The 24,818-nt window shown below is 40.1% G+C and overlaps 1 protein-coding gene across 2 annotated transcripts in view; it reads left to right on the plus strand.

Annotated features, from left to right (window-relative positions):
* The first annotated feature begins 994 nt into the window (after positions 1 to 994).
* Positions 995 to 24,818, plus strand: part of SMARCAL1 (SWI/SNF related, matrix associated, actin dependent regulator of chromatin, subfamily a like 1) — a 28,035-nt gene continuing 4,211 nt past the window's right edge. The window contains exons 1-14 of one of the 2 annotated variants that reach the window (XM_063288836.1): positions 995 to 1,093; positions 1,728 to 1,856; positions 3,978 to 4,958; positions 7,170 to 7,220; positions 7,865 to 8,125; positions 8,389 to 8,439; positions 10,497 to 10,680; positions 10,787 to 10,937; positions 11,888 to 12,046; positions 15,140 to 15,205; positions 19,378 to 19,518; positions 20,965 to 21,183; positions 22,502 to 22,572; positions 23,701 to 23,803. In XM_063288836.1, coding sequence (XP_063144906.1) covers positions 4,010 to 4,958; positions 7,170 to 7,220; positions 7,865 to 8,125; positions 8,389 to 8,439; positions 10,497 to 10,680; positions 10,787 to 10,937; positions 11,888 to 12,046; positions 15,140 to 15,205; positions 19,378 to 19,518; positions 20,965 to 21,183; positions 22,502 to 22,572; positions 23,701 to 23,803 — 2,406 coding nt within the window. In that variant the 5' untranslated portion in view covers positions 995 to 1,093; positions 1,728 to 1,856; positions 3,978 to 4,009. Of the gene's footprint in view, positions 1,094 to 1,677; positions 1,857 to 3,977; positions 4,959 to 7,169; positions 7,221 to 7,864; positions 8,126 to 8,388; positions 8,440 to 10,496; positions 10,681 to 10,786; positions 10,938 to 11,887; positions 12,047 to 15,139; positions 15,206 to 19,377; positions 19,519 to 20,964; positions 21,184 to 22,501; positions 22,573 to 23,700; positions 23,804 to 24,818 lie in introns of those variants that run through there. The other variant, XM_063288837.1, reaches the window with a different exon arrangement.

The raw sequence follows: 24,818 nt of genomic DNA on the forward strand, positions 1-24,818 counted from the left end.
AGAATTAGATCACCATATGAAGGCACAATTCTTTATAGTTATTGCCTTGTCCATCGCAAAAGGTGAAAGGCGTTTCTCATAAGATAAAACAGAAGGTAAAAATAAATGTTTACTAGAAAGGTAAGATGCTCAAATAAAGGGTTTTTCTCTGAGTATTCCCCTCCTCTGCAATCTTTAACATTTGTTGTTTATTTGTTTAGTCGCTTCCGACTCTTCGTGACTTCATGGACCAGCCCACGCCAGAGCTTCCTGTCAGTCGTCAACACGCCCAGCTCCCCCAGGGATGAGTCCGTCACCTCTAGAATATCATCCATCCATCTTGCCCTTGGTCGGCCCTCTTCCTTTGGTCTTCCACTCCCCCTAGCATCAGCATCTTCTCCAGGGTGTCCTGTCTTCTCATTATGTGGCCAGAGTATTTCAGTTTGGCCTTTAATATCATTCCCTCAAGTGAGCCGTCTGGCTTTATTTCCTGGAGGATGGACTGGTTTGATCTTCTTGCAGTCCAAGGCACTCTCAGAATTTTCCTCCAACACCACAGTTCAAAAGCATCGATCTTCCTTCTCTCAGCCTTCCTTACGGTCAAGCTCTCGCAGCCATAGGTTACTACGGGGAACACCATTGCTTTAACTATGCGGACCTTTGTTGTCAGTGTAATCTTTAACATATTTATATAAATTATTCGTCCTATGCCTTGTAACTGAATAAGGGGAAACTTATACAAAGCGGAATAAATAGACATCAGTAGATCTTATTCCACCAATGTGGTGTAGATTGTGAACCTCAGACCTCTCATTTTAATGCGACTTTCCAGCAACCAACCTTGAAACCGTACTCTTGACTTAATTTCTCTATAACAATCCCCTCCTCGCCTTGCTCCGTCCCTACCCTTTAGGACGCGGTTCACGCAAGCAGACGAGCGCATGAGCTGAAACCAAACTTCAATTCCCATGATGCACTGAGGCTCTTTCTCCCCGTGACGATTTCCTCAATGGACGTCGCCGCGAGAGGGTTGGCGATTTGTGACATTAAGGTTCTCTTGGGAATTGTAGTTAACGGCTAGCGAGAAGCAGCTTAATAGGTTTTACTCCGGGAGGTGGCTTTTGGAGATGGGTTCATGAAGCGTTGCTGGACGTCTGTTGGGGAGTGCAGCTTCTGCTTGCGGGTGGGATGTAGGAGCTGGAAGCAGCCCGGTTTAATTGCTTAAAAGAGTGGATGGGTGGGGGGGATAAGGGACAGTGTAAGGGATTGGGGCGAATGCTTTAGATATAGAGCCACCGGGACCCAAGTAGAGCTGAGGATAAACCCTAAGCTGACTTTTAGAGGTCTCAAGCCATTTTGTCTTTGCTCGGGTGGTCAATATAGTAAGCTGCCTTCTTGGATTGTATTCTCTCGTGAAAGTGTACACTTGGATCGATGTAACCCTGAAACTAAAAGTCTTTCTTTTAAGCTAAACACGGGCATTAGATTTGCATATTGAGCTAAGCAGTGGCTCTTGAATTAGGTTTTGCAGAAGAAACCATGATCTGTGCACAACCTATGATGCCACAGTGGCTGCTTCACAAGACCTAGCAAGCCAAAACCAAAGTCCACTGAACCTTGAAAGTGGCTTGAAAGAGGAAAACTGCTGCAGCAATAAGGCTTGTAGGCTTGTCCGCTCTTCCTTTTGGCATGTAGGTATTGTAAATCTTGTATTGTTTCAAAATCTCTTCTGGTTTGTTGGGTTGCAGGGCAGACGCTGGAGAGAGAAAAAATAAAGATGCATCTAGTCCAAGAAAAGCTGAGCCTTACTCAGACCAACCACTTTAAATTGGCAGAAGAACTGCTGGCTTTTACCAGCCTTTTAAGATTATTATAAGGTATACTTTTATGTTTGCCATTCTTTGGTGTTTTATGACTTGGGTTTTTGCTTTTTTCTTTCTTGGGCTGGGGAGGCGGCACTGTAAGCTGGATTACAGTGTAAAACCTTCACTACATATGCCTTTGCTTCTGTTTGGGGTGCCAGTAATGACTTTCAATGTTTTGAGTCCTTTTGCATTTGATTTCCATTTAGTTCTGCTAAAAAGCTAAGTTCTTTATTATTTTGTCTTAGCTCCCTTTTAGGTCAGAAATGTAGTTTAGAAGTCTACTTGATTTATTTGTTAAACTGTGGAAGTACTCTCCCTCCCCTCCCCTCCAGTAGACTTATGCAATTTGAGTTAGTGTCCATTGCCAGATGTTGTGCAGTAGTCCACTTTGTTATCACATTGCTAGTAGTAGTCTGTAAGCAAGTATGCCATATTGTGTGAAAGGTGAAAGGTCCCCTGTGCAAGCACTGAGCCGTGTCTGACCTTTTGGGGGGAAGCCGCTTTCGCGACGTTTTCTTGGCAGACTATAGAGTGGGGTGGTTTGCCATTGCCTTCCCCAGTCGTCACCTTCCCCAGCAAGCTGGGCGCTCATTTTACCAACCTTGGAAGGATGGCAGCATCATGTACTCTTCTTTAAAAAAGGATAATTCATATGGTTTATCAAAGGAAGATCAACCTGGCCTGACATTAGTTTAAAAAAAATTGTATGTATGTAATTGAGATAATTCTTTACAAGTTAAATAAATTTCAGTCAAGTTGTTAAAAATAAATTGATACAGGACTACTAATCATGAATCTTACTTTTTAAACTGAGGGGGTTATAGGGGGATTTCCTATATATTATGAATCTTGGATTTCTTTACTCTGATAAAATTTTTAGTAAAGCACTAACGGTCCTATAAATGTTCAGTTTTTGAAACACAATTGAGATTCTTAACAGAGTATGTAGATCAGTTGTAGCAAACTTCTTAAATGCCAAAACATCAGGAATCAAACTTGATTCCTGCCTCCTTTGGACTTGGGGTCAGTTTTTTTCTTAATTCCATATTTGTGAAAATCAGTTGTGGCTTTTAACCAAGTTTACCTAGAGTTAACTATCTCAGCTGTAATTGTCAGGGACATGACATCACGATGTATCATTGCTGGTCTTATCTGGTGAGCGGTTTCCCTCCTGTTGCCAACAGTGGAGAGAAATAAGCCAGCCCGTTCCATGGCAGGTGGAATCTTCTCTTCCTCCGTAGGTGAACAACAGCTTCAGCTCCCTTTGCTTCCTTTCCCTCTTGCTTTTCCCTTTGTGGAAGCACTAAAGTCAAAGAAGGAAGGGCTGCACCAGTTTCTGCTGAGGCTGGATTATCATCATCACGTTTATTACAGCTCTAAGGCCAGACACCTGAGGCTGGATCAGACAGTAACAGAGAGGAGAGAGTAAGGAAGGTGACCTTCATGGAAATATGCAAGAACCATTAGGTAGGCTCAAACACTTCTTAAGTCTTGAGAAATGAGATAACAATTGGAAGTGGCTCAGGCAGGTGTCTCCCTGATTCACTGGAGTGTGAGAAGGGGGAGAAGGTACAGCACAATCAGCACAATCAGACACGCAAGGTTTGGCTGTTATAGCCTGTCTTAATACAAGTAGTTTATTAAGACACTCCTTTTCTAGAACTGAGGCCTCCTCTTGCCTTTGGAGGGAGAGATTTAAAATATCCTTGGGTCTCTGGGATGCCCAAAAAGACATCCCAAATTATAGGATAGCAACTTTAATCTGTTTATTGCTGGATTCAGTTAAAATACAGTACTTTTTCCTCATGTTATTATTTAGTTGCATCCCCTTTACACTCTCAGTGTTTGGGGTTTTTTCTTTTTTGTTTCATTTGATAAAATTTTGCATCAGATAGCTGGAAGGATGGATGGATGGAAAAGACCATGTTAAGCACCATCTCAGAAGAAGTATTTTCCCTTTTCCTAATAAAAGGAGAGTATGCTTTTTCAAAGATGAGGCTAGATGTGTTGCCCACTTAACATTATCTAATAATGAGATGTGCCATTTGCTTCAGAAATGTCAGATTTATTTTGTTGCATGATTAATCACTTAATAGATAAAATAACTGGTTTTTATTGTGGTTTCATCTCCAGTTCTACGGACTTTCAGTGAGCACCCACAGAAAATGTCGCCTGGGCTTACTGAAGAGCAGAAAAGGAAGATTGAGGAGAACAGGCAAAAGGCTTTGACAAGGAGAGCGGAGCGACTGGCAGCTCAGCAGGGCGGTGTTGCTATGAAGCCCTCTGACGTGCAGAATCTTGATAGCTGTCAAGGAAACCAGCAGCCTTTGAAGAAGCAAAGCTATCACACCAGCCTTAGTAACCATCACCTCCAGGGCCCTAGGAGCCATTTGGTGCAGAGAAGTCCTCAGATCCATTCTGCTCACTGTAGCTCAAATCAACAGGCAACCGTTTTGCATGGAGGCCAACAGAAAGATTATTTGGTGGGCTCTGGGCCAAATTTATACAGACAGTTGGATAGCACTAGGAAGCCCTCATCGGCAGTGCAAGACTCTCTGAGTAATCCTCACTGCCATTCTCCTGAGAGTTCTTGCAAGCAAAGTCAGCTAATCCAACACGATTCTGACAGGTTGCCATCCCCTAAGTGTGGTGCAGCAGTCCAGAATATTGCAGAACGGCATCAGTCTGCCTTGGATGCTAACATGAATCCAGGCACTGTTAAGAACATACGGATTCAGAACAAATCCGTTGGTGAGCAGGGTCTCCTTAAACATACAGTGTTGCTGGATGCAGGCAGGACTGCTGTGAGTGATTGTCAAATGGAGACAGGTACCAGAAATCTAGCCTGTGAATTGTTTGCCAGGAAGGAAGGGAGTAGCACGTTGCAGTTTTATGGTACAAAACCCCCTTTGGCTTCCGTAAAAGAGGGGAGAGAACAAAATTCAGCTATTTCTGCGCTTTCAGGCAAGGTACCTGAGATGTCTGTACAGAAAAAAACCCACAGTATTCTCAAAGGAAAATGTGTAAAACACTCTGAAGGCAGATTCAGAGTTGAGATTGGATATAGCACAGAACTCATTCGGATGTTTAGAAGTTTACCAAGCAAAAGCTATGGTAAGTATGGCTATTACTGTGCGACTCACCGTATTTTTAGAGACCTTCGTAACCGGGATTGTGCTAAATACTGTAAATCATGCAGAAGTAGGTAGCTTCATTTTTAGATTTTACTTTTTTTTTTTAAGTCTCAGTAGTCTTTACATGTGTTGAAAAAGTTCCAAAAGTAGTGTGTTGTGAGTGACATGATTTCAAGGCATGTTTAACCTTTAAAGGTGCAAGAAGACAGTCTCTACTGTCTCCTCCCTCCCCAGTGTGCCTCCAGGACTTTCTTAGCTCCTCATGGTCTGTTCCTGACATTGTTCTAACCAATAAATTGAATGTTTTTAAATTATTTAATCTGAGAAGCATGTTGCCCTTTAAACTTAATCAGTGGGCTAAAAAAAGCAGCAGAGTTCGTGTACACCTACTTAGTTACATATGTTGGTTAATACCTACTTGGTTACAAATATCCTTCCTTTCCCACATACTGTACTCACAATCGGGTGTAGAGCAGTAGCTAAAGAAGAAAAACAGCTTTACGGTGAAGGTTGGATCCTATTAATCTCGTCTCTCCCGTGCGCTCTCTCAGAATATTTGCTTGGCCTTCGTAGTGCGTGAACAGAGTGCTGCAGCACTAGCAGTGATGGAGAGGAAGTATCCTGTCAGCTTAAAACGTTGGATGTAATAAACCCTAAGTTCAGTTCCATGCTAGGCAAAAGAGAGTATTGCTGATTCCTTAATGGGTCAGTGCCCAACATCTGTGACTCCCCCATTTCAACATGCTTATTTTATTGCTAATGTTATTGCTATTAGTTTTAATGTATAATCTTTTATTTATTAATCTAAATATATATCTGTGCCCATCTTATTTCTTCTTGCTGTTGTCAGGCATCTGTGAATGTTTGAAGTTTTGGTTGTGTTTTATATTTTCTGTTGTGGCTTTTAGAAAACATAAGTTATCCTTGTACAGCCAACCATGGCTGGGCTTAGAGGCTAAGACAGGAGAGGCCAAGTTGGCTTGTACCCGGGTGGGAAAGCAGGGCTGTAAGCTGGACTAGGAAATCAAAAAACATCCCAGAAGGCGGCAATGGCAATAACTTCTGTACTGTTGCCAAGAAACCTACATGGATTCATGATGTTTGTTTATAGTCATCAGGACTTGAGGCATCTTTACATTTGTGAAAGAAAAAAAGTTCTGTGCTTTATTCCACCCTTAGTATCTTTAAAAGAAGGACAAAATCAGAATGATATTCCTGCTGTAATGGGACAACTTTCTCAACACAGAAAGATGATTGGATTGCAAAGGCCTGGAGGGTGCCCATCAAGAGGTAGCACCTTGAGAGCAAACAGAACCAGCATAATGACGATTCATTTACATCTCCACTAAGAAGATATGTGTTGTACTTCTATTCAAAGTACAGTAGTCTTTTCTAAATGGCGCTTCTACTCATAAAATCAGACTATTCATTTGATAATACATTCTGTCATCATCTGATGTGTATATCCTCTTTGAAAACAAGATATAAAACACTATTATGTCTGATTTGTTTATGATGGTGAATGATATGTGGATGTAAAAAATATTTTATTCAACTTGTCGACAACTAAGGGTTCATATTTGAATATATAAGAGACCTTATTTCCCATTATAGTCTTATATTTAGTCTTATATATATTTGATGTCTCAAACATGCATGACTTTCTGTGCTTTGGTACACCCATGTGAAGTTCTCATGTGCAAAGGACCTGTAAAATAACCCTACATTTATTAAAATAATCTCTACACAGGGATCTCATACATTATAATAATCATTCTCTGGCTCTGAGCACCTCTGGTAGAGGCAAATACATGGTTGTTCTATATGCATTGCACATTCTGTATAACTAGATAAGTTATCTTAGTACAAGGATTTCTTATGCCAGTTTTTTTTTTTAATTCAAGTCAGTCTTGACTCCTGGTGACTACTTGGGCAAGTCCTGCAGTTTTCTTGGCAAGATTTTAGAAGTGGTTTGCCATTGCCTGCTTCCTAGGGTTGAGAGAGAGTGACTGGCCCAAGGTCACCCAGCTGGCTTTGTGCATAAGGTGGGACTAGAACTCACAGCCTTGTGTCTAGCCTGGTGCTTTCACCACTACACCAAACTGGCTCTCCTGGTGTGTTTTAGCCTTTCTAAATAGAATAGAATATTCCTGACTCCGAATTACTTTTTAAACTTTTTTTAAAATTTCAGATCCAGAAACAAGGATGTGGAATTTCAGTCTTGAAGACTATGGCCATCTCAGTAAGTAATTAATTAGTCGGGACTGGGGTTGGAAATCCTCTAGATTCAGAATGATTTAGCGGTAAAATGTGGATTTGGAAAGCCTATGAGACTATTAATACTATTTGCGTAATTACTGCTGGAAATAATTAGTTTATATTCATACATTTGTTCAGGGATACATACAAATACTTTTATTCATAAAGGAGTTATATTGAACTGTTCAAAGAAACAGAGACTTTGTTTTGAAAAATGAACAGTTTAAAATGACTTCAACACTTTTGTTTAACCAGTTTGGAATTTATCAGGCTTCTATAAGAGAACAGAGATTACAGCTTGATGTTTCAAAGAGGCAACTCTGCAATACTGGAAAGTTTCAACTAGCCACAAAGTTTTATTTTCTGAGTACAATTCAAATCATAACACAATGCTAAGTTAATGAGGGGGGAGAGTAACTGATTGTGGTATATTTTCTGAGCTTCCTTGGTGGGCAGCGGTGGGCACTGGTAGTAATCTCAGTCCTGACTGTATTTTCTTCTACAGCTGAAAGTCTCTCATGTCTCTTTGATCCTTTTCTTTTCCATTCTCCCTGGGAGTTGATGGTTTTATTCTCATTATCTGTTTGGTCTTTCTTTTTTCTTCTTTGAAATCTGTTTTATCTCCAGTGGAAGGAGCAGAGCGATTTTCCTCCATCTCTTTAACAGCTCTGGAAGGAATGGAGAAAATGACTGGGGGTGGAGAGTCATCTTCTGCTGGTCGAAGTTCTCATCTGAGATCCCTCTTGCGGACATGCACCGGCTGGCAGAAGCCATCAGCAACCATCAGAGGAAGATGCACTCTGATTTCCTATTCTCGGTTTGAAGTAGATATTGGCTATGCTGCCAACATCATACAGGTGTTCAAGCAGGTGAATTCTAGGAATTACGGTGAGTGAGATCGCCATTATCTGAACCAGCAGTGCAGCTGTGGTTATTATATCTTGATTTAGTCTTCGCTTCTGATATTTAGAAAACAACTAGAATTAATTAAAACCATATAGCAATTTCAGTTAAATAGTTTTAATTTTACATTTATGATGTTTTTTGAAGTCTGGTTATTTCTCATGGTTTCTGTTTTGTTTTACTGCTTTCAAGCCTGATGCTTGTTCATTCCTATTTATTACCCAGATTCTTTACTATGATCCTTACAGATATGAAGACCAGAAAATGGAATTTCTTACTGGAGGATTACCTAAGACTAAGTAAGAAATGTTCTCTTCTTAGTGTCCATATTCTTTTGAAAGAGTTATTTTATTTTATTTTATTGTTTTATTTAAAAGACTTATATGGCAACCCGTCTCATGTACCACAACCCTGGTCATCTCACGAAACAGCTCACAAAATACACTTCTTAGCATTTGCCTCTAAAGTAGAGATAACTGACATAGTAATGAACTTTGCTTGGTTTTTCTTGTTGTTTAGATGAGAGAGAGTGCTTGCAGCTTTCACATACTTACAAGGTGGCACAACAAGCAGTTACTATGATTGATAGGCTAGTTTTTTTAAAACTACTTTTTATAATATAGGGGTCCTCCGTAGGAGGATTTCGATTGGGATACTTTGACTAACTTTTATTCCAAGGTCAGAAAGTTTCCGCTTCTTTTCTGCTCAGTTTGAAAGGAGGCTGTGTATCACCTTGAAACAAGTTTTGAAAACGGAGTGCAGTTGTCTGCCATAGTTTGCATAGTTGCTAATGGGTCTTCTGCTTCTTTATGGGATGACTGGAAGGACACCATGCAGAGGTCTTGAGAGGTACTCTTCTAGGGTGCCCAAGCTGCTGAACTTGATTCCAGGGTGTCATGTGGTAGTTGGGTGCTGTGCGTGTGTGCTTCTATAAAAGAAATATATACCAGCTATTGCTTTGGTGTGGAGGACAGAACACAACAGACTATTCAGGCTCTGCTTGCTTTTCTACCCAATTATTTAGAATTAGTTCAAAGCCAATGCGCACATTGCTTTAGCTGCTGTGTTTAACTAAGGAACTGCATGTGCACCATCCATTTAGGCAAGCAGTTTTCTTTGTGGCTAGGGATATAAGTAGGGAAACTGGTTTCATAACGCTTTTGGTTGCTTCAGTGCATTGCCTTGGATATGTTTCATCCTTTTACTATGGGATTTTATATCTACCATCTATCTAATCTCCTCTATAATCATCAATGCACCTTTAGCTATTTATCTAAACTGCTTCATTGTTTTAAGTTTTAAGATGAAAGGTCATTTGGAACAAGAAATAAAGCATCTTCTGAATGAATCACTCCAACTACTGAGACATTTTAATTTCCTCCTCTTTTGCAAAGCAGTAAAAATAGTGTAATAGCTGCTGTTTGCCATCATATAATTCTAATGTGTGGCTTTCTGAGCAGAACAACCCTACGGGGTCTCTGTTTCATCAGAGACAGCCTATTTGTCTTGCTGGTGTGGCATAGATCAAAGCAAAGGAAGCATATCTAACAATGTAGCCTACAATTACCAATATAAATCTTTTCATATATTTATGTGTTTTGGGAATAAAGGATTTTGTCTGGGCAGTAGGAGGTCTAATCTGTCTCCTTTGGGGAAATAAGCAGCCTGTAGTTTATTGTCATCCTGAGGTTCTTACAGTGAACAAAGTGAGTACAGATTTGAATTGCTGAGAAAATTGTCAGAATGGCATTCTACTTTTCAATTTCTGTATTTTAGGACTTTCATTTCTTTTTGAAAAAGGTTGAGAAGTGTTCATTGTTTGTAAAGCCTAAAACAGTGCGGCAATATTTTCACTGCTTAAAGAAAATTGCCAGAATCAGAGCTCATCATAAGACATGCTTGGATTGTGCTTTAAACCCAAACCCTTACTGTTTACCTTTCTGGTAAATTATTCATGCCATGCCTGATGAACTTTCTATCAATTCTTATAGTCTGACCAGTTTTTCCTTCTAATAAATATGGCTTCATTTTGTTACTTCATTCAGTATTTCTGTATACATTTTCCACCTCATTTGCAGCTGCCCTGCCGTAGTTGGCAATATTATCCATGACATAACTGGAATCCTTCTTTCTTAATTGGGTATGCACTTGCACATAAACACTGACAGTACACACACATATATATCGGTTTCTAGGAACTGAGGTAAATAGGTGTGATCTGTGTGCTGATTTCAGTTCATAAATTAACATCCTTCCAGCTCATGTTGTTAGCTGCCCAGAGTTAGTGTGTAAGATGGGCAACCATATACATTTTCTGAATCAAACAGTCAGTCTGTTCTGTCAACATTCCTTCCAGCTGAACTAGTAAAGAGCCTTCCGGAGGTCCAGTTGGAGCCAGTGCCCAAGCCAGTAATACAAGCCTTTGTTACGCAGTTTGAGAAGTCTCTCGCAAAAGCAGCAGATACCCTGGAAGCAGACCTTGTCGGAGTGGATCCGAAACTTGTGGCAAGCCTTCTGCCCTTCCAGAGAGAAGGTGTGAAGTGAGTCAAGCCCTTAGCCCCCTGAGAGAGCACAGCCTACATTGGAAATGTTGACACTGACAGACTTATAAGCAACAGCCTCGCTTTTTTGTTTTGTCCCCGACAGTTTTGCTGTCTCCAGGGGAGGTCGTTTGCTCATCGCAGATGACATGGGCTTAGGGAAAACTCTCCAGGCAATCTGCATTGCTGCCTATTATCGAAAAGAGTGGCCCCTGCTGGTGGTAGCTCCGTCTTCAGTGAGATATGCATGGGCCGAGGTAATGTCTCCATTTGCAGAGCTTTGCTTATCAGCAGTGCTTAGCCTCTACATTCTGAAAGCAGGGAAAACAAAGTCCTTATTAATTTTCACTATCTTCGAATCTGATAAAACTGTAGGAAACTGAGGCCATTTAAGATTGTTCCTTTATTGCTGGTCGTTTTCATTCATTATTTGAAAAGGAATATAGAAACAGATTATAGAGTCCATAAGAACTCCAGTTTGGGATTTAAAAATAGATGTATGAAAAGTAGAGGGGAAATTATTTCACCTGTTAGGGTACATTTCAAGAGCAGCCCAAGGTTTTTTGTTTTTTTTAATCCTTGGCCTTCCCACCCTTCATTTTGGGCTCACCTGCTTTTTGAAGAATGACCTGAAAAAAGTTACATACCCCTGGCTTATGGCTTAGTGTTATGTGTAGATCAGACCACTATGGCTTCTTCAACAAATCATGGTTAAACCGTGCTGTGGTGCAAACCATCCTTATCAGTTTGAACATTTTGAATGGAACACCTTATGGTAACGTGAGCCCCTGCTGCACTTGTTTGGCCCTGACAAGGATTGGGCCATTTCTGTGAAAATTAACTGCATTGTAAGGCATTTTTAAGACAAGAGAATGCAATAATTAAAGGATATGCTTATTTCAGGAAGGGAAGGAAAAACAAGAAATGGAGTCTCAAGGCCAGCTTACCACCTGCGAAGTAATGCAGGTGTATTATTATTTCTAAAATTTGCTAGTTTCAGTTTCATATTTATGACAGTTGAAATAATAATGGCTAAGTTCAGGTATATGATGCAGGGAGAATACAGTTAAGGATTGCACAGCACTTTGCAGACTTAAAAAAATGAGCTATATAAATTATATCAAGTATTTTTTTAATTAGCTGTAAACTTTAGGCCATTCAGATGAAAAAAATAATTTTTCTCTTTATTTTTTCTCTACTTCTTTAGGCTTTCCATAGATGGCTTCCCTCCCTGAGCCCAGACACCGTCAGAGTCATAGCCACAGGCAAAGACTGCTTGTTGGCAAAAGGGATTAACGTTGTCAGTTTTGACCTTCTCAGCAAGATTGAGAAGCAGGTCAAAACCACCTTCCAAGTTGTGATTGTTGTAAGTAGCCATCAGGCAGGTGACCCAAATTTTGATGGGCTATTCACAGACAGAGATGGGAAACCTGTTCAGCACAATGGGAGTAACGTGCAGTTGCTTACCATGGATAATCTGGACTTAAAATTTGCCTGAGCTGTTGGCTTGATAGGATAACTGACCTGCAGGCTAACATTTGCATTGGATATGTTAATGCTTTATGTTAAGATTAAAATCTCTGTTTAATCACCATTTCAGGTAACATAGTTAAACAATCATGACAAACTTTAGCTTAAAATTATTGCTGAAAAACATAACTTTAAACAACTCTTTTTGTATCTTTAGAAATACAAAAATCTTTGTCTAATCTGCTATAGGTAAAGGGTGACCATGAGCTCTGTTCTTGTATTGTTGCTCTTGCATGTTAGAAATATGTCCTGATCCTCATGAGACGTGCATGAGAATAATTCTGTCAAGTTTTTTTTGTTTTTCTGTCCTATGACCAAATCATTAATCAAGTCCTTATTTTGATTTATATTTGACTCTGAGATGCTAAAGTAGGTGGCTATCATTTTCTCATGCCTTTGTTGGCAACAAGTGAGTCTCTGTATTTGTTAAATTAAAAGCTTGGCTTATTCTGATAATGAGATTTTGCTAAAGCTCTCTCAAGAACTTGAATGATTCACAGTTGCCTGGAGTTTTGGTAAAACCTTTAATTGCTTGTCTACCTGCATGGGATTAAGACAGTGGCCTGATAAAGCTTGAACTAAACTAGACAAGGCAAATGATTACAGACTAGATATTCTGGGTAACAACTTCTGTAAATCACGGTCAGAAAGTTACTTGTAACTTTTGGCACATTTTCACTGGTATGCTACAAGCACAACTAACAACTGAAACCCATTTTTACCCCAGAATACTGACACTGTTCTATGCAAGCTAGGATCTCTAATCTAGAGACTGCCTTGCAAACCACCATGCTGTTACCCACATGCTACCAACTAGGAGGTCCAAGCAATGTGCAATATAGTCAGTTTGAAGTGGAAGGCATAGTCAATGTTTGGCTGTAATGCTAAACTAGAGATGTGAAAACAGAAAATTGGGAGAACATTATTCCCAACATGGGGCTCCTCTCCTCCTGCCATTTTTCTATTCCCTCTCCCCATTTTTTTCTGTTTTTTTTTTCTTCCCTGTTTTCTTTTCTTGGCATTCATATCCAATTATACTTTAGGTTTATTTTTGTGATTTTGAGCTCATGCACTTTTCTTCCTGTACACTAACAAAACTAAATAGAGATTATTAAGCTGATTTGCTGGCTTCTTTTTTTAAAAACTGAAGTCACAATGGAGGCTGCCCATTTCTTTATAGCAGTCGGGTTGGGGGTCTACTGGGGCGCTTACCTCCCTCTGCTTTGAAAGAATCCCATTTTCCCCAGCCTCAGTGGCTCTTCCGGGATCTGCTCGCCCTACAGCAGTGCTTTCCCAAACCTTTTCCTTCATTACCCAAAACCACTTATCAGAAAGTCCTTTTTGCCCAATGTAGGTAAAACACTTTAAGTCAATTTAAATGTCCCTGTTGTGATTGGGTAATGGGTTCGTGTGTCGTTACCCAAAGAAAAAACACTTTTACCCAATTTTGGGTAATTTAGTCAGGTTTGGGAAGCACTGCCCTACAGGGAAACGGACACCTGTTATCCCTCTTTTTTATGCAGATAGCAACTATGTAAATATGTATAACTTTGGGAAGGGAAACATACCATACTATATGGCTCTCTAGAAACTGACTGCCTTCCTCCAGTCAGTATCTTCATGTTAGTACAAAATAAATACAGGTAGTCCCTGGTTAATGATGTTAATTGGGACTGGGAACTCCATCGCTAAGCAATGCAACCATAAAGTGTGACATCACATGACTGTGCCAACTTAAACTTATGACAACAGTTCCGGCAGTCGCAATTATGGTCGTTAGGCAAATCCCATGTGGTGGTTAGGTTCAACATCACATGATTGCCATTTGCAACCTCCTGCTGGCCCCCTCATTGACTTTGCTTGTTGGAACCTGGCAGTGAAGGTTGGAAATGGTGATCACGTGACCGCAGGATGCTGCGACCTTTGTAATTGCGAGATGGTTGCCAAGTGCCCAAATTGTGATCATGTGACCGCAGGGAAGCTGCAATGGCTGCAACTTCAAAGACCAGCTGTAAGTCTCCTCATTCAGCGCTGTTGTAACTTCAAATGGTCACTGAATATATGGTTGTTAACCGAGGACTACCTGTAACTGGGGCAATCCATTAATCTTTTATATAAATAAAGATTGTTTAGTTATGTTCTTGCTGACTGTCTTGTAGAGTTCCAGGCTTGTATTTCATGTGGAATAGCCCCCATGGAGTGTTCTGCTTTGCCATTTCTGTCTTCAATCCTCCCTCTGCTGGTGACTTGTATTAGCATAATCTTATCACTAACCAAGCCTGAGAAAGCAGCATCTTAGAGTTGAAGGGGAGCCTATTATCCTTTCTCTGCATGGCTGCTCACTCCTGAAATGCAAACAAGATGAGTACACTTCCAGAGACATTTCCAATTTCCTTCTTGTCCTGAAGCTGAGTCTCCTAACAGCACTCAAGAGACAGTTCATTGCAGAAAGGGAGCTCTCAAATGGTAGGTTATTATCTACCTGGTGAGCCTTTAACAGCAAACCAGTTGGTTCCTAATGAGATTTCCTCCTTTCTGATATTTCTCATTAACCCCTTCTTTTGGAGAAGTTGGTATAGTGGGGGACTGACAGTTGTCTGCATATAAGTTGAGGTCTTACAGCAAAAGAATAGAAATAGTTTAGAAAGGTTTTTCTTCCTGTCCCCTTGTATGCCTGGCCGTGATTGTTGATTGGAAAGCATAGACTTTTGGGAACATTCTCAATAATTTCCATTTCCAATAAATCATCTTGTGTTGTGTTGGTTTTTCATCCAGCATATTGCGGTACCCATTGAGAATGATCTATTTCTCCACACAAAACCCTTATGTAGCATAGTACATAAAACACATCAGTACTATTTATTCAGAAATGGGCCCACAATTTCCTTTACTGTTCAAAATTTATTGTGTCTCAATTTTTCCAATTCAGGATGAATCCCATTTTCTTAAGAACAGTAAAACTGCTCGATGCCGGGCTGCAATGCCTCTCTTAAAAGTGAGTATGCGAGTTTTGAACATGGGGACTGTTAGACACTATGTGTTCAAAATGCCTGGGGTATAGGTATGCATGTTAGAAACTTATGAGAGAGTTAAAGGTTTTCAGGAGCAAGATTACAGTGACAACTCAAGAGTTACAGTTTAACCCCCCCCCCCAAAGGATGTGATGAAATGGTCTTGACTAAAGCCTCATCTCGTCATACCTTCTCACTGTGAAATACTGTAAATGTAGCAGCAGATTTTCCCCCTTCCTTCCTTCCTTCCTTCCTTCCTTCCTTCCTTCCTTCCTACCTACCTACCTACCTACCTACCTACCTACCTACCTACCTACCTACCAGTAAGAACCCAAGCCGTATCAGGTCTTAGCTCCATTTCTTGTGTTGGAATAATTACAAAAGCACATTTTTTTGCCGGAAGTAACTGATATGGAAAGGTTATATGTGGTTGATCTAATGGTATGTGGGAATGACCTTGGGAGACAGGATGAAGAGCTACAACCTAGACAACAATCTGATAAACGAAATCTGAGTCTGAAGGAGGAGGGGTGGAGAAAGAGTTTCAGAAGGGACCCTCCCTAATTTTTGGGACAGTAAATGTAAGGGATGGGAGGGATACTTTCAAACTTGCAAGATTCTATTAATGTAAACTTACAATAAAGGTAGTATTAGTACTTGTGGTTGGTGCTTCTTGCCTGGACTACCTTGAAGGGCTGACAGTTCCTAATTTGGCATGCTGTCTGTGAATCAGAATGTAGCGTCTTATTTGCAACTGCTGAATTCTGATGAGTTCATTAAGCCCAAACAATTAATTTTGTTCTGTATCACAGAAATCACTTAGGGGTGGGAGGAGAGAAATCATGAAATACGATAGAATATGGATTTTGGATGTGATCTTTGTTTAATGGTATATCTATTTTCTAAAGCCAGTGTATTGGCTTTCTCCTTTGTGAAACTCCTAGCACAAAGTAGAAAATGGACCAGTGGAATACAGTGTAAGGATTCAGTTACATTGGTACACAAAGGTACTAGAAGTTCTGAAATTCTTACTCTGTAATCATTTATCATTGAGTTATAATCAATTACGTGGGTTGAATTACTTAGACAATTGTGATGAATATGGAACATGAGCTTAATGAATTACAAGTCTCAAAAAAATTCAATGGCAAACAGTTAATGAAATTTGTATGAAGATGCATATCAATAGAGCATGAGTTATATTGTAGTGCTGTAATGCTATATTATGCAACTTTCCAGTATATAATGACTAACATCCACTGAAATGTGGAAAACAGTGGCCACTGAATTAGTTTTTCTCTGCATGTTTAATGGCAACAGCTTTGGAAAATATGAACTCTGTGCCATGTGCAACTATAGATACATGTTGTATCTTCTGAAAGTGTGCTTGTAATATTGGCTCACCTCTGAAAGTAAGAAGTAACACAGACCTGATTTTTTTGTGCTTCAATAAGTATTATTCTTTACTAGTCTGGGATCCTGTGACCTTAATGCCGAGCTATATCTATCAGAGGATCACTCATCGTTATTGGATAATTAGGGCTTTAATATTTTTAAAGGCAGATTCTGCTGGAATCCTTTTTTTCACTCAGAATTTATTCATAAAAATTGTCTACTCCTCGTTTTTTCCCCCTCTATAGTTAAGTGCTCACAATAATCTTTTTATTCTGCATAAAGCTGGAGTGTATGCTGCCGTTGAAAATCAAATGATAGCTATCTTTGCATCTATTCAGTTTTGGGTGTAATTTGCATGCCTAGCAGTGATGGTGAGAGACGATAATAGATTCTAACCTTAGGCTTATTTCTAAGTTAGCGTTGTAACTTGTATCTATTCTGTTTTATGACAGAAGTGAAATAGTTGAAAAGCAGATACAGTCTCTCAACTAGTCTGTTCTCTTAAGAAGAGCCTCTGCATTAAAATCATTATCAGCTATTTCCATGTTGTGTCAGTCAGAACAATGTTCACCTTAAATGCTAAGCAGCTGATTAAGGCAGGAAAGGTTGGCATCTGGAGGATGGTTATAATTGTATCTCCAGCACAATATGGATTTTAATAATCACCATGATGCAAAGCACAGCAGATAGCATATTGTATGCCACAGGCTGTGGAAATCTTTCTAAAAACCCAGTAAATCACTGCATGGAAATAGGGCACTTTTGCACATTCAGAGGTTTAATTAAAAAAAAAAAAAATCTTAGTGTGCTCTTCATTCATCCTTTTTCACTGGAGGTTGCTGGTATATTATGTGAATATCAGATATTCCAGTGTTCATATAATCTCTTATCACTGACATTGTAGCCAACCTGTTTGCAGAACAGGTTCAAAAACAGGGATTCTACCTGTTTCCTAGGCACCCTATGTTTGATTTTTGCTGTCCCTGTATTTGGCATAAAATTGCCCCTGAGTGCTTCTTTCAGTGTAATATATGCAATCACCTGCTGGGAGCAGCTGCCTTATTTCGGTATAGATGAGGTAAACAATGAGGAACTCTGTAGGTGTTTTGGACTTCAGTTATCAGCATCTGTGGTCAGCATGGCTACAGGAGAGAATTGTAAACCAAGATACTTGAAAGGCAGTGTGTTGTTTCCCCACTTCCATAGGACAAGTAGGTCAGTCTTTTTGTGTACAGGTAGTCCTTGCGGGACGCGGTGGTGCTGCGGGTTAAACCGCTGAGCTGCCAATCGGAAGGTCGGCGGTTCGAAACCGCGCGGCGGGGTGAGCTCCCGTTGCTAGTCCCAGCTCCTGCTCACCTAGCAGTTCGAAAACATGCAAATGTGAGTAGATCAATAGGTACCGCTTCAGCGGGAAGGTAACGGCATTCCGTTTAGTCATGCTGGCCACATGACCCGGAAGTGTCTATGGACAACGCCGGCTCTTCGGCTTAGAAACGGAGATGAGCACCGCCCCCTAGAGTCGGATACGACTGGACTTTACGTCAAGGGAAACCTTTACCTACCTTTAGTCCTTGTTTAGCGACCACAATTGGGACCAGCAGCTCTGTTGTTAAGTGAAGCGGCCACTAAGTGAGAAATCATGTGACTGCGACTGTGCTTTCCTTTTCCCCACTCCCCTGCCCTTTGGAATGCTCACCCAGCACTGGGATAATGAACAAGAAGGGAATTAACATTTGCATTTACATTCATTGGAGAGGAAGGGATTGCAAGAGAGTAAGCAGGCACACAGTGGGGAATACACATCGAAAGCAATGCGGTGGCACTGGCAGCCACAAGCATGCTACAGCAGCCTGGCGTATTCCCCATTGTGCGTCTGCTTACTTTCTTGTAATCCCTTCCTCTCCAATCTCTTCACTCTGCAAGTTGGGAAAAAAACAACAGGTCAGTCACAGGACAACCCATGTTGACTGTAACGGCGATCACATGACTGACAGATGCACAGGTCGTAAATGTGGGCATTGGTTGTAAAGTTATTTTTTTTAGCACCACCATAACTTTGAACAGTCACTGAATGAGGCAGTCAGTAAGCAAGGACTACTTGTACACAGAAATAACAATATTCAGAAACCAGAGGAAGACCATTTCCATGGTCTTGGATACGCTACTGTTGATCTGACAAGTGCCCCTTTCAGGGCCACAACCGGGGGGAGTGGGAAGCGGGGCATATGCCCTGGGTGCTGCGCTGGGGGGGGGGGCGCCAAAATGAGCACTGGGTGGGCGCCAAATGGGCATGGAATTCATGTTTGCCCCGGGTGACACAGACCCTAGTTGCGGGCCTGGCCCCTTTTCATCAAAAACGTTTCAGAGGGAAGCTCCTGCAGGAAATGGCTGAATTAAGAATAACACTGAAACATTTGGTTCCCTTTATTTAACTGGAATCAAGAAGATGCAACCTGTACATAACCTGTACAAGCATCAGCTAACAGGAAAATGTTGTAAGATACTCTGTTTTGACTGCTGTCATGTTATTTGACTGTTCAAAGTATGATGTTGCAGTGAGACTTAAAACTGTACTTTTGCACAAATTGTCTCCACCTCTGATTAAGAGTGGCTTGCCTATGGCAACCTCATGAGTTGCCAGCAGAGGTAAGATTAAAGCAAGCTGGCATCCGTGTCCACCTTTTCTGGCCAAGGCGGGTTCTCCCCCAACTTCTCCTCATTGCTTGTTATAATTAACTTTTACAACATTATTCCCATGCAGGCTGCCAAACGAGTAATCTTGCTATCAGGAACTCCTGCCATGTCACGTCCCGCAGAGCTGTACACGCAGATTGCAGTGGTCCAACCATCCTTCTTCCCTCAGTTCCATGCCTTTGGGGTTCGCTACTGTGATGCTAAACAGGTAACCTGGGTATACTTGTATGTGAGCCAGGGAAAGGTTATTTGGGAATCATGATCTTACATGCTGGAGAGCATTCCATGCTCTATATAGATTTAGCAAATTTGGTTTGCAGATTCCTTTAAAAAGTGATTCTTTGTTGAAAGGATAAACCTTCTGCAGCACCAACTGGCTGTAGAATGCATGCACCTATAATTGTCATGTGTATTTTAAAAAATGAAGCCCTTATGTAATGGAAATGAAATTAAATACTTCTTGAGCAAGTGGTAAAAGCTGAGAAGTCTTAGCAGAATATGACCTTCTGTTGCCATGGTTGTACCTCTTGTCTGTGGGCTTTGGTGTTAAATTCTTGGCCAGAATCCTCCTTTTATCCAGAACGACTTTTTATAGCATCCCTAAAGAATCTGCCATTTTGTTTGTTTTGTAGAGTGTCACAGGTTTTTCCAAAGTCCTTTGACCATTCCTATTCATATATTTATATCTTTACACTACAGAAAAGCTTCATCCAAAGATTAGCTGTAACAACTTTCTATGTAATGTATAGACATGTAGGAATGGTTCCCACAATTATAAGCTAGGATTTCCTTGTTATTGTTTGTTGATCAAACCATAGTAGCCTCGTTTATACATAATGTGATTTGTTTGATGGGTTAACTCTGTGTGTAACCCAGAGCAAGGAATGAGCAAGGTAGAAAGGAAATCTAGCCTTGCCTCTTCCTTATCTTTCTGGAATTGGAGCAAAAATTCAGAAGAGCTTACTATGGGTGTTTAGTACAAATAATTTGCTCCCCTATTTTTCTGCAACACCAGAATTCATTTATTTAACCCTCTCTCTCCAAATATCAGGCATGGAAATGTTCATGGGTAGGCTATATTAGTAAAAAGATAAGTGAATTACATACCCTGAATAGATGAGGGTATTGTATATTGTTGTGGAGTTTTTGGTTTCAAGCCCAATTATGAGGGGTAGTGATCTAAGGATAGTAGGGTCTAGATATTATGTCAGTATACATGTTTCCCAGAATGGGTCTGCCATTTGTTAGTGTGAGACGTGAGTGGAGAAGCACTTCTAGAATACAGAAAGGATGCCAGATCCCCCAACCTGGGCATCCTCCAGATGTGTGGCTTTCAACTCCCAACTAGAATGGTTCTTGATACAAAATGGCAAGTGGGAGGGGGAAAACGGAACCCAATGATTTGGAATAATGCATTCGAGTGGGCACAAGACTAATTTACATAACCGGAAATGGCAGGAACTTGGAATATTGAGGTTTGGAACTGAAATTGTAGATAAAGAAGCCCAGGGTAGATGAAAAGTGTAAGAATCGTTGGAGGAGGTTGGGGATATTATTTGCATATTGTTCATGACACAAAGTAAACCGAGAGTTCATGTGGGAAGGGTTCTAGCTTTGCACTACAACTCACATTAATTTTCTGCATGAATTTCAGCGGCCTTGGGGATGGGATTATTCTGGATCTTCCAATCTTGGGGAACTGAAGCTTCTGTTGGAGGAAGCTATCATGATCCGTCGCCTGAAATCTGATGTGCTTTCTCAGCTGCCTGCAAAGCAACGCAAAATGGTAGTGGTAGCTCCTGAAGGCATGAATACAAGAACCAAGGCTGAACTGGCAGCAGCTGCAGAGGAAATGGCAAAGGGTTTTAAGAGTGTAAGTAAAAAATAATTGGTCTAGAATATGGCTATATTTAATCAGAATGCTAAAACAGAGTCAGAGAGCGCAAAACACGGCTTGCTTTTCTTCTAAATGAATTTCTGCTAACTCTAAGTTTAATTTATTTTTTCAAATTGTTATTTCTCAATTTACATACAGTTGATAAACTCTAGCGGTGAGTGTTGTTATATCTCAGGATGGTACTAACCCATGAAGAAGGGACATATCCAATGAGTTTCAAAACTGTGTGCTTTAAAACCAAGCAGAAGCAGCAAATCTGCTCTGTGCTTTCTCGGTTGTATGTTTGAAAGCTCAAGCCATAGTACTGATTCATAACTTTGGTTAGCATAAAGTAGGATTTGGCATGATATGCTTATGTTTGTATAGCTCTATCCAGGTGAGAGGTGGTTCTGTCTGAACGGGTTTGCTATTCGGCAAGATAACTGGCTATGCAGGTTTTATGAGGGTTTCCTATTTGGCAGATTGGAGAGGAGACAGGGTAACTTCAGTTAAGAAGTTCATTTGAGAGGCAACTACCAGAAGACAAGTTTATGGGTGGAAAATCTTAAGTCCATTTCACATGTTATGCATAGGATGCGTCTTCAAGTTAAATAATGAAATATTGCAAGTCTCCATGTGCTTGGTCACTGCTACTTTAGAATGAAAGAAAATCAAAGAGTTTCATAAATAGTCAGAGAGGGATTTCTTTTTCTATTAGAGCTATTTAATGTTCCTAGGACCTCTTTGATTTTTTAATCAAAGCCTTACGATTTCTAAAATAGATAACGTTGTGAGTTGCAAAACTGATAAATTCTATAGATGATGTGGAATCCACTGATACCCATTTTATTGAAACTATGATAAATTGCAGAACTATGGCTATAGAAATATGCTATGTGATAAAATTATTTTGCATATTGGACAAATATTAGCCATGGGAAAAAAGGAAGTTACCAAGGGACTCCCAAACAGATCGCTGTTCCACCTTATGGTAGCTTCCCACTGACTAAGAAATTGGCGCCAAGTGTTTACAGAATTTCACAGCTGTCAAACTTTGCAAATGCTGCTAGTCTGGGGGCATAGAATTTGGGTTGATAAACCTCTGAGAGCTGTGCCTTCTTGTTTTAATGAGACCAGTTTTTTTTCACCTAATAGTAAAGGATAGGTCAGGGTAGTAATTAATTTGTATTGGGTTGAATATACAAATCAGAGGTTTTAGGAGTGAAAAAAAGGTACCCCAAAAAGCTGTTGTGAATCCTTCTTACCATCTGAGTTTGCAGATATCACCAGTGAGTTTTTTGAATAACTTTTTCAGAAGCAAGAACAGAAGGAAGCTCTCATTGTCTTCTACAACAGGACTGCAGAAGCCAAAATTCACTGTATCCTGTAAGTTGCTGTTTTGGCATGTAATGCAGCAAAATACCAGATCATTTTTGTCTATAATGGAAAAGAAACTGCACGATAAGATTGATTAGCTGGAATCTTAGAGAAATGTGTGCTAGAAAACAAGAATTCTAACAGAAGTCTGTATTGAGCCAGCCTGATGAATTTATTAGAGTTGTGCTCGGTGATACAAATACCAGTTGTTCTCATTTATTTTTGCTTAACATTAATTAAGCACTTTTATTAGGCAGATGCATTTTTATTGTGGTAACTGACTAATATTAAAGTAACAAAGTAACAGCAATTTTGAACACATTAGTACATATGTTGAGATTACTAAAAGTAAGATGAACTGCCAACCACACTACTTTGAATTTACTGTTACCTTACCTGAGAGCAAAAGGTGCACTGCCTTTACTTAGTTTGTTGCTAAAAGGGTTTGAATCCTCCAAGCTGGGAATTTGGGAAACGGCATGAGAAGAGATGCTAGGTATTACAGGAATCTTTGTAGAAGTCGCAGTAGAGTAAGATGTGAGCTCGTGACCCAACAGCACCCAGACTTCTTTTTGTGAGGGAATTTTTCTGTATCTACCCTCAAGAATGGCTAATAGTAAGATGTCAAACTGTGTTGGCATAAAAATCTTGTGGTATTTGTGAAGGGTGAATTCCTCAAGGTATCTTAAAACAGATCTGATTTCCTCATGCAATCCTTGTAGAAATGTGACTAGTTCAGTGTGGAATTCTGTGTCCAAAAGTCTTTGCTTAAATTTTGCCATGGCCTACTCATGACCTCAAGGCCAGCAATACCCGCAGGTAGTATCCACAGTATTGTAGTTGCTCCAGTTGTTGGAAGGTTGATAGCTATTGGCCAGAGTTAGCTATTGACCAAGCCTTTGGAGAGAAAATTTACCTTTAACCAATAAGAGACTTGACCATACTCTCAATTCTACCTTATTCGGCACTGCCTTTGTGTAGACTAAATGGCAAATAATAGATTTTAGCTAGTATGTTTGACCCAACTTGTAGTGCCAAAAGCTCTGGTCAGAATCGTTACCTGGTTTCCATGATCTCAAGTGCATGGGGAAAAAATGCTGTTTATGTTCATTGAGTTTTCTCTCTCCCTAATTATAGAGAATATATCCTAGATTTATTGGAAAGTGGAAGACAGAAATTTCTGGTGTTTGCTCATCACAAACTAATTTTGGATGCAATCAGTGAGGAGCTGGAGAGAAAGGTAAATTTATGCTACATTTATTATATTTACTGTCTTTAGAACTTGGTGATTTGATAAGTTCATTTAGTACTAGCATAATGCAAAGGCTTCTGGCATCTCTTCTCCGAGGCACCTTTTACACGTGTTCTGATTCCCTTGTCTCCTATTTTCCTGAATGCATAAAATACAGACTTAAGCCAGAGGGATCATAACTGTGGATTAACAATATCAGGAGGATTATCAGATCTTATACTGCAAACCGATTGCATGTCTCAAACTGTGGCTTTCAAATATTGGCTAGTTTAATGAACAGGCATGAAAAGCAAACCTGTATAACATTACAACAGTGTGTGATAATGTTATGGGTACAAAGAAATAAGAATAGCAACAAAAATGGCATTTCAAATTTACTCAAAATGTTTCTCGATGTGGTTGCTTTTTTTGGCTGACTAATTATCTGATGTAGGCAATTACCTCATGAAGAATCTACAAATACTGGCTTCTTTGTAAATGAGATTTAATTGCAGTCTTTTTGGATCTAAGAGAAGCTTTGGTGCCTGTATTATTTATGACAGTCTTAAGTGTATGGAATGGAAGTTTAAAAATAATTTTAGGTAACCTTTTTGCATCTTACCAATATTAGAAAGTGTTTGCTATAGCATTGAATTGGATGTCAGTATTGTGCAAATGTACGGCCAGTTCCAGCCAAGCTTTCAATTTATTATTACATAACATTACTTTTTTGGGGGGCACCAGATTTATTTTCATAACAATAACTGTATGAAGTAGATTGGGACTGAAAGTTACCCAGTGATCTCCCTGATCCTACTTCAGCTTTCTAGTTAATCATATTTATATCTTTTTCCTGAGATCTGGAGATGGTCTCCTCTTACACCATCTCCACAACAACCATGTGAGGGAGGCTCTAGCCAAACATGAGAAAAAACAGAGGACCCTATACTGAAGCAGGTGTTGGTGGGCTCCCCTTTGCTGGATATTTTCAAGCAAAGGCTGGGTAGACATTTGTCAGGAATGT

Source organism: Candoia aspera, chromosome 1 (genome assembly GCF_035149785.1).
Source record: "Candoia aspera isolate rCanAsp1 chromosome 1, rCanAsp1.hap2, whole genome shotgun sequence".
Lineage (NCBI taxonomy): Eukaryota > Metazoa > Chordata > Lepidosauria > Squamata > Boidae > Candoia > Candoia aspera.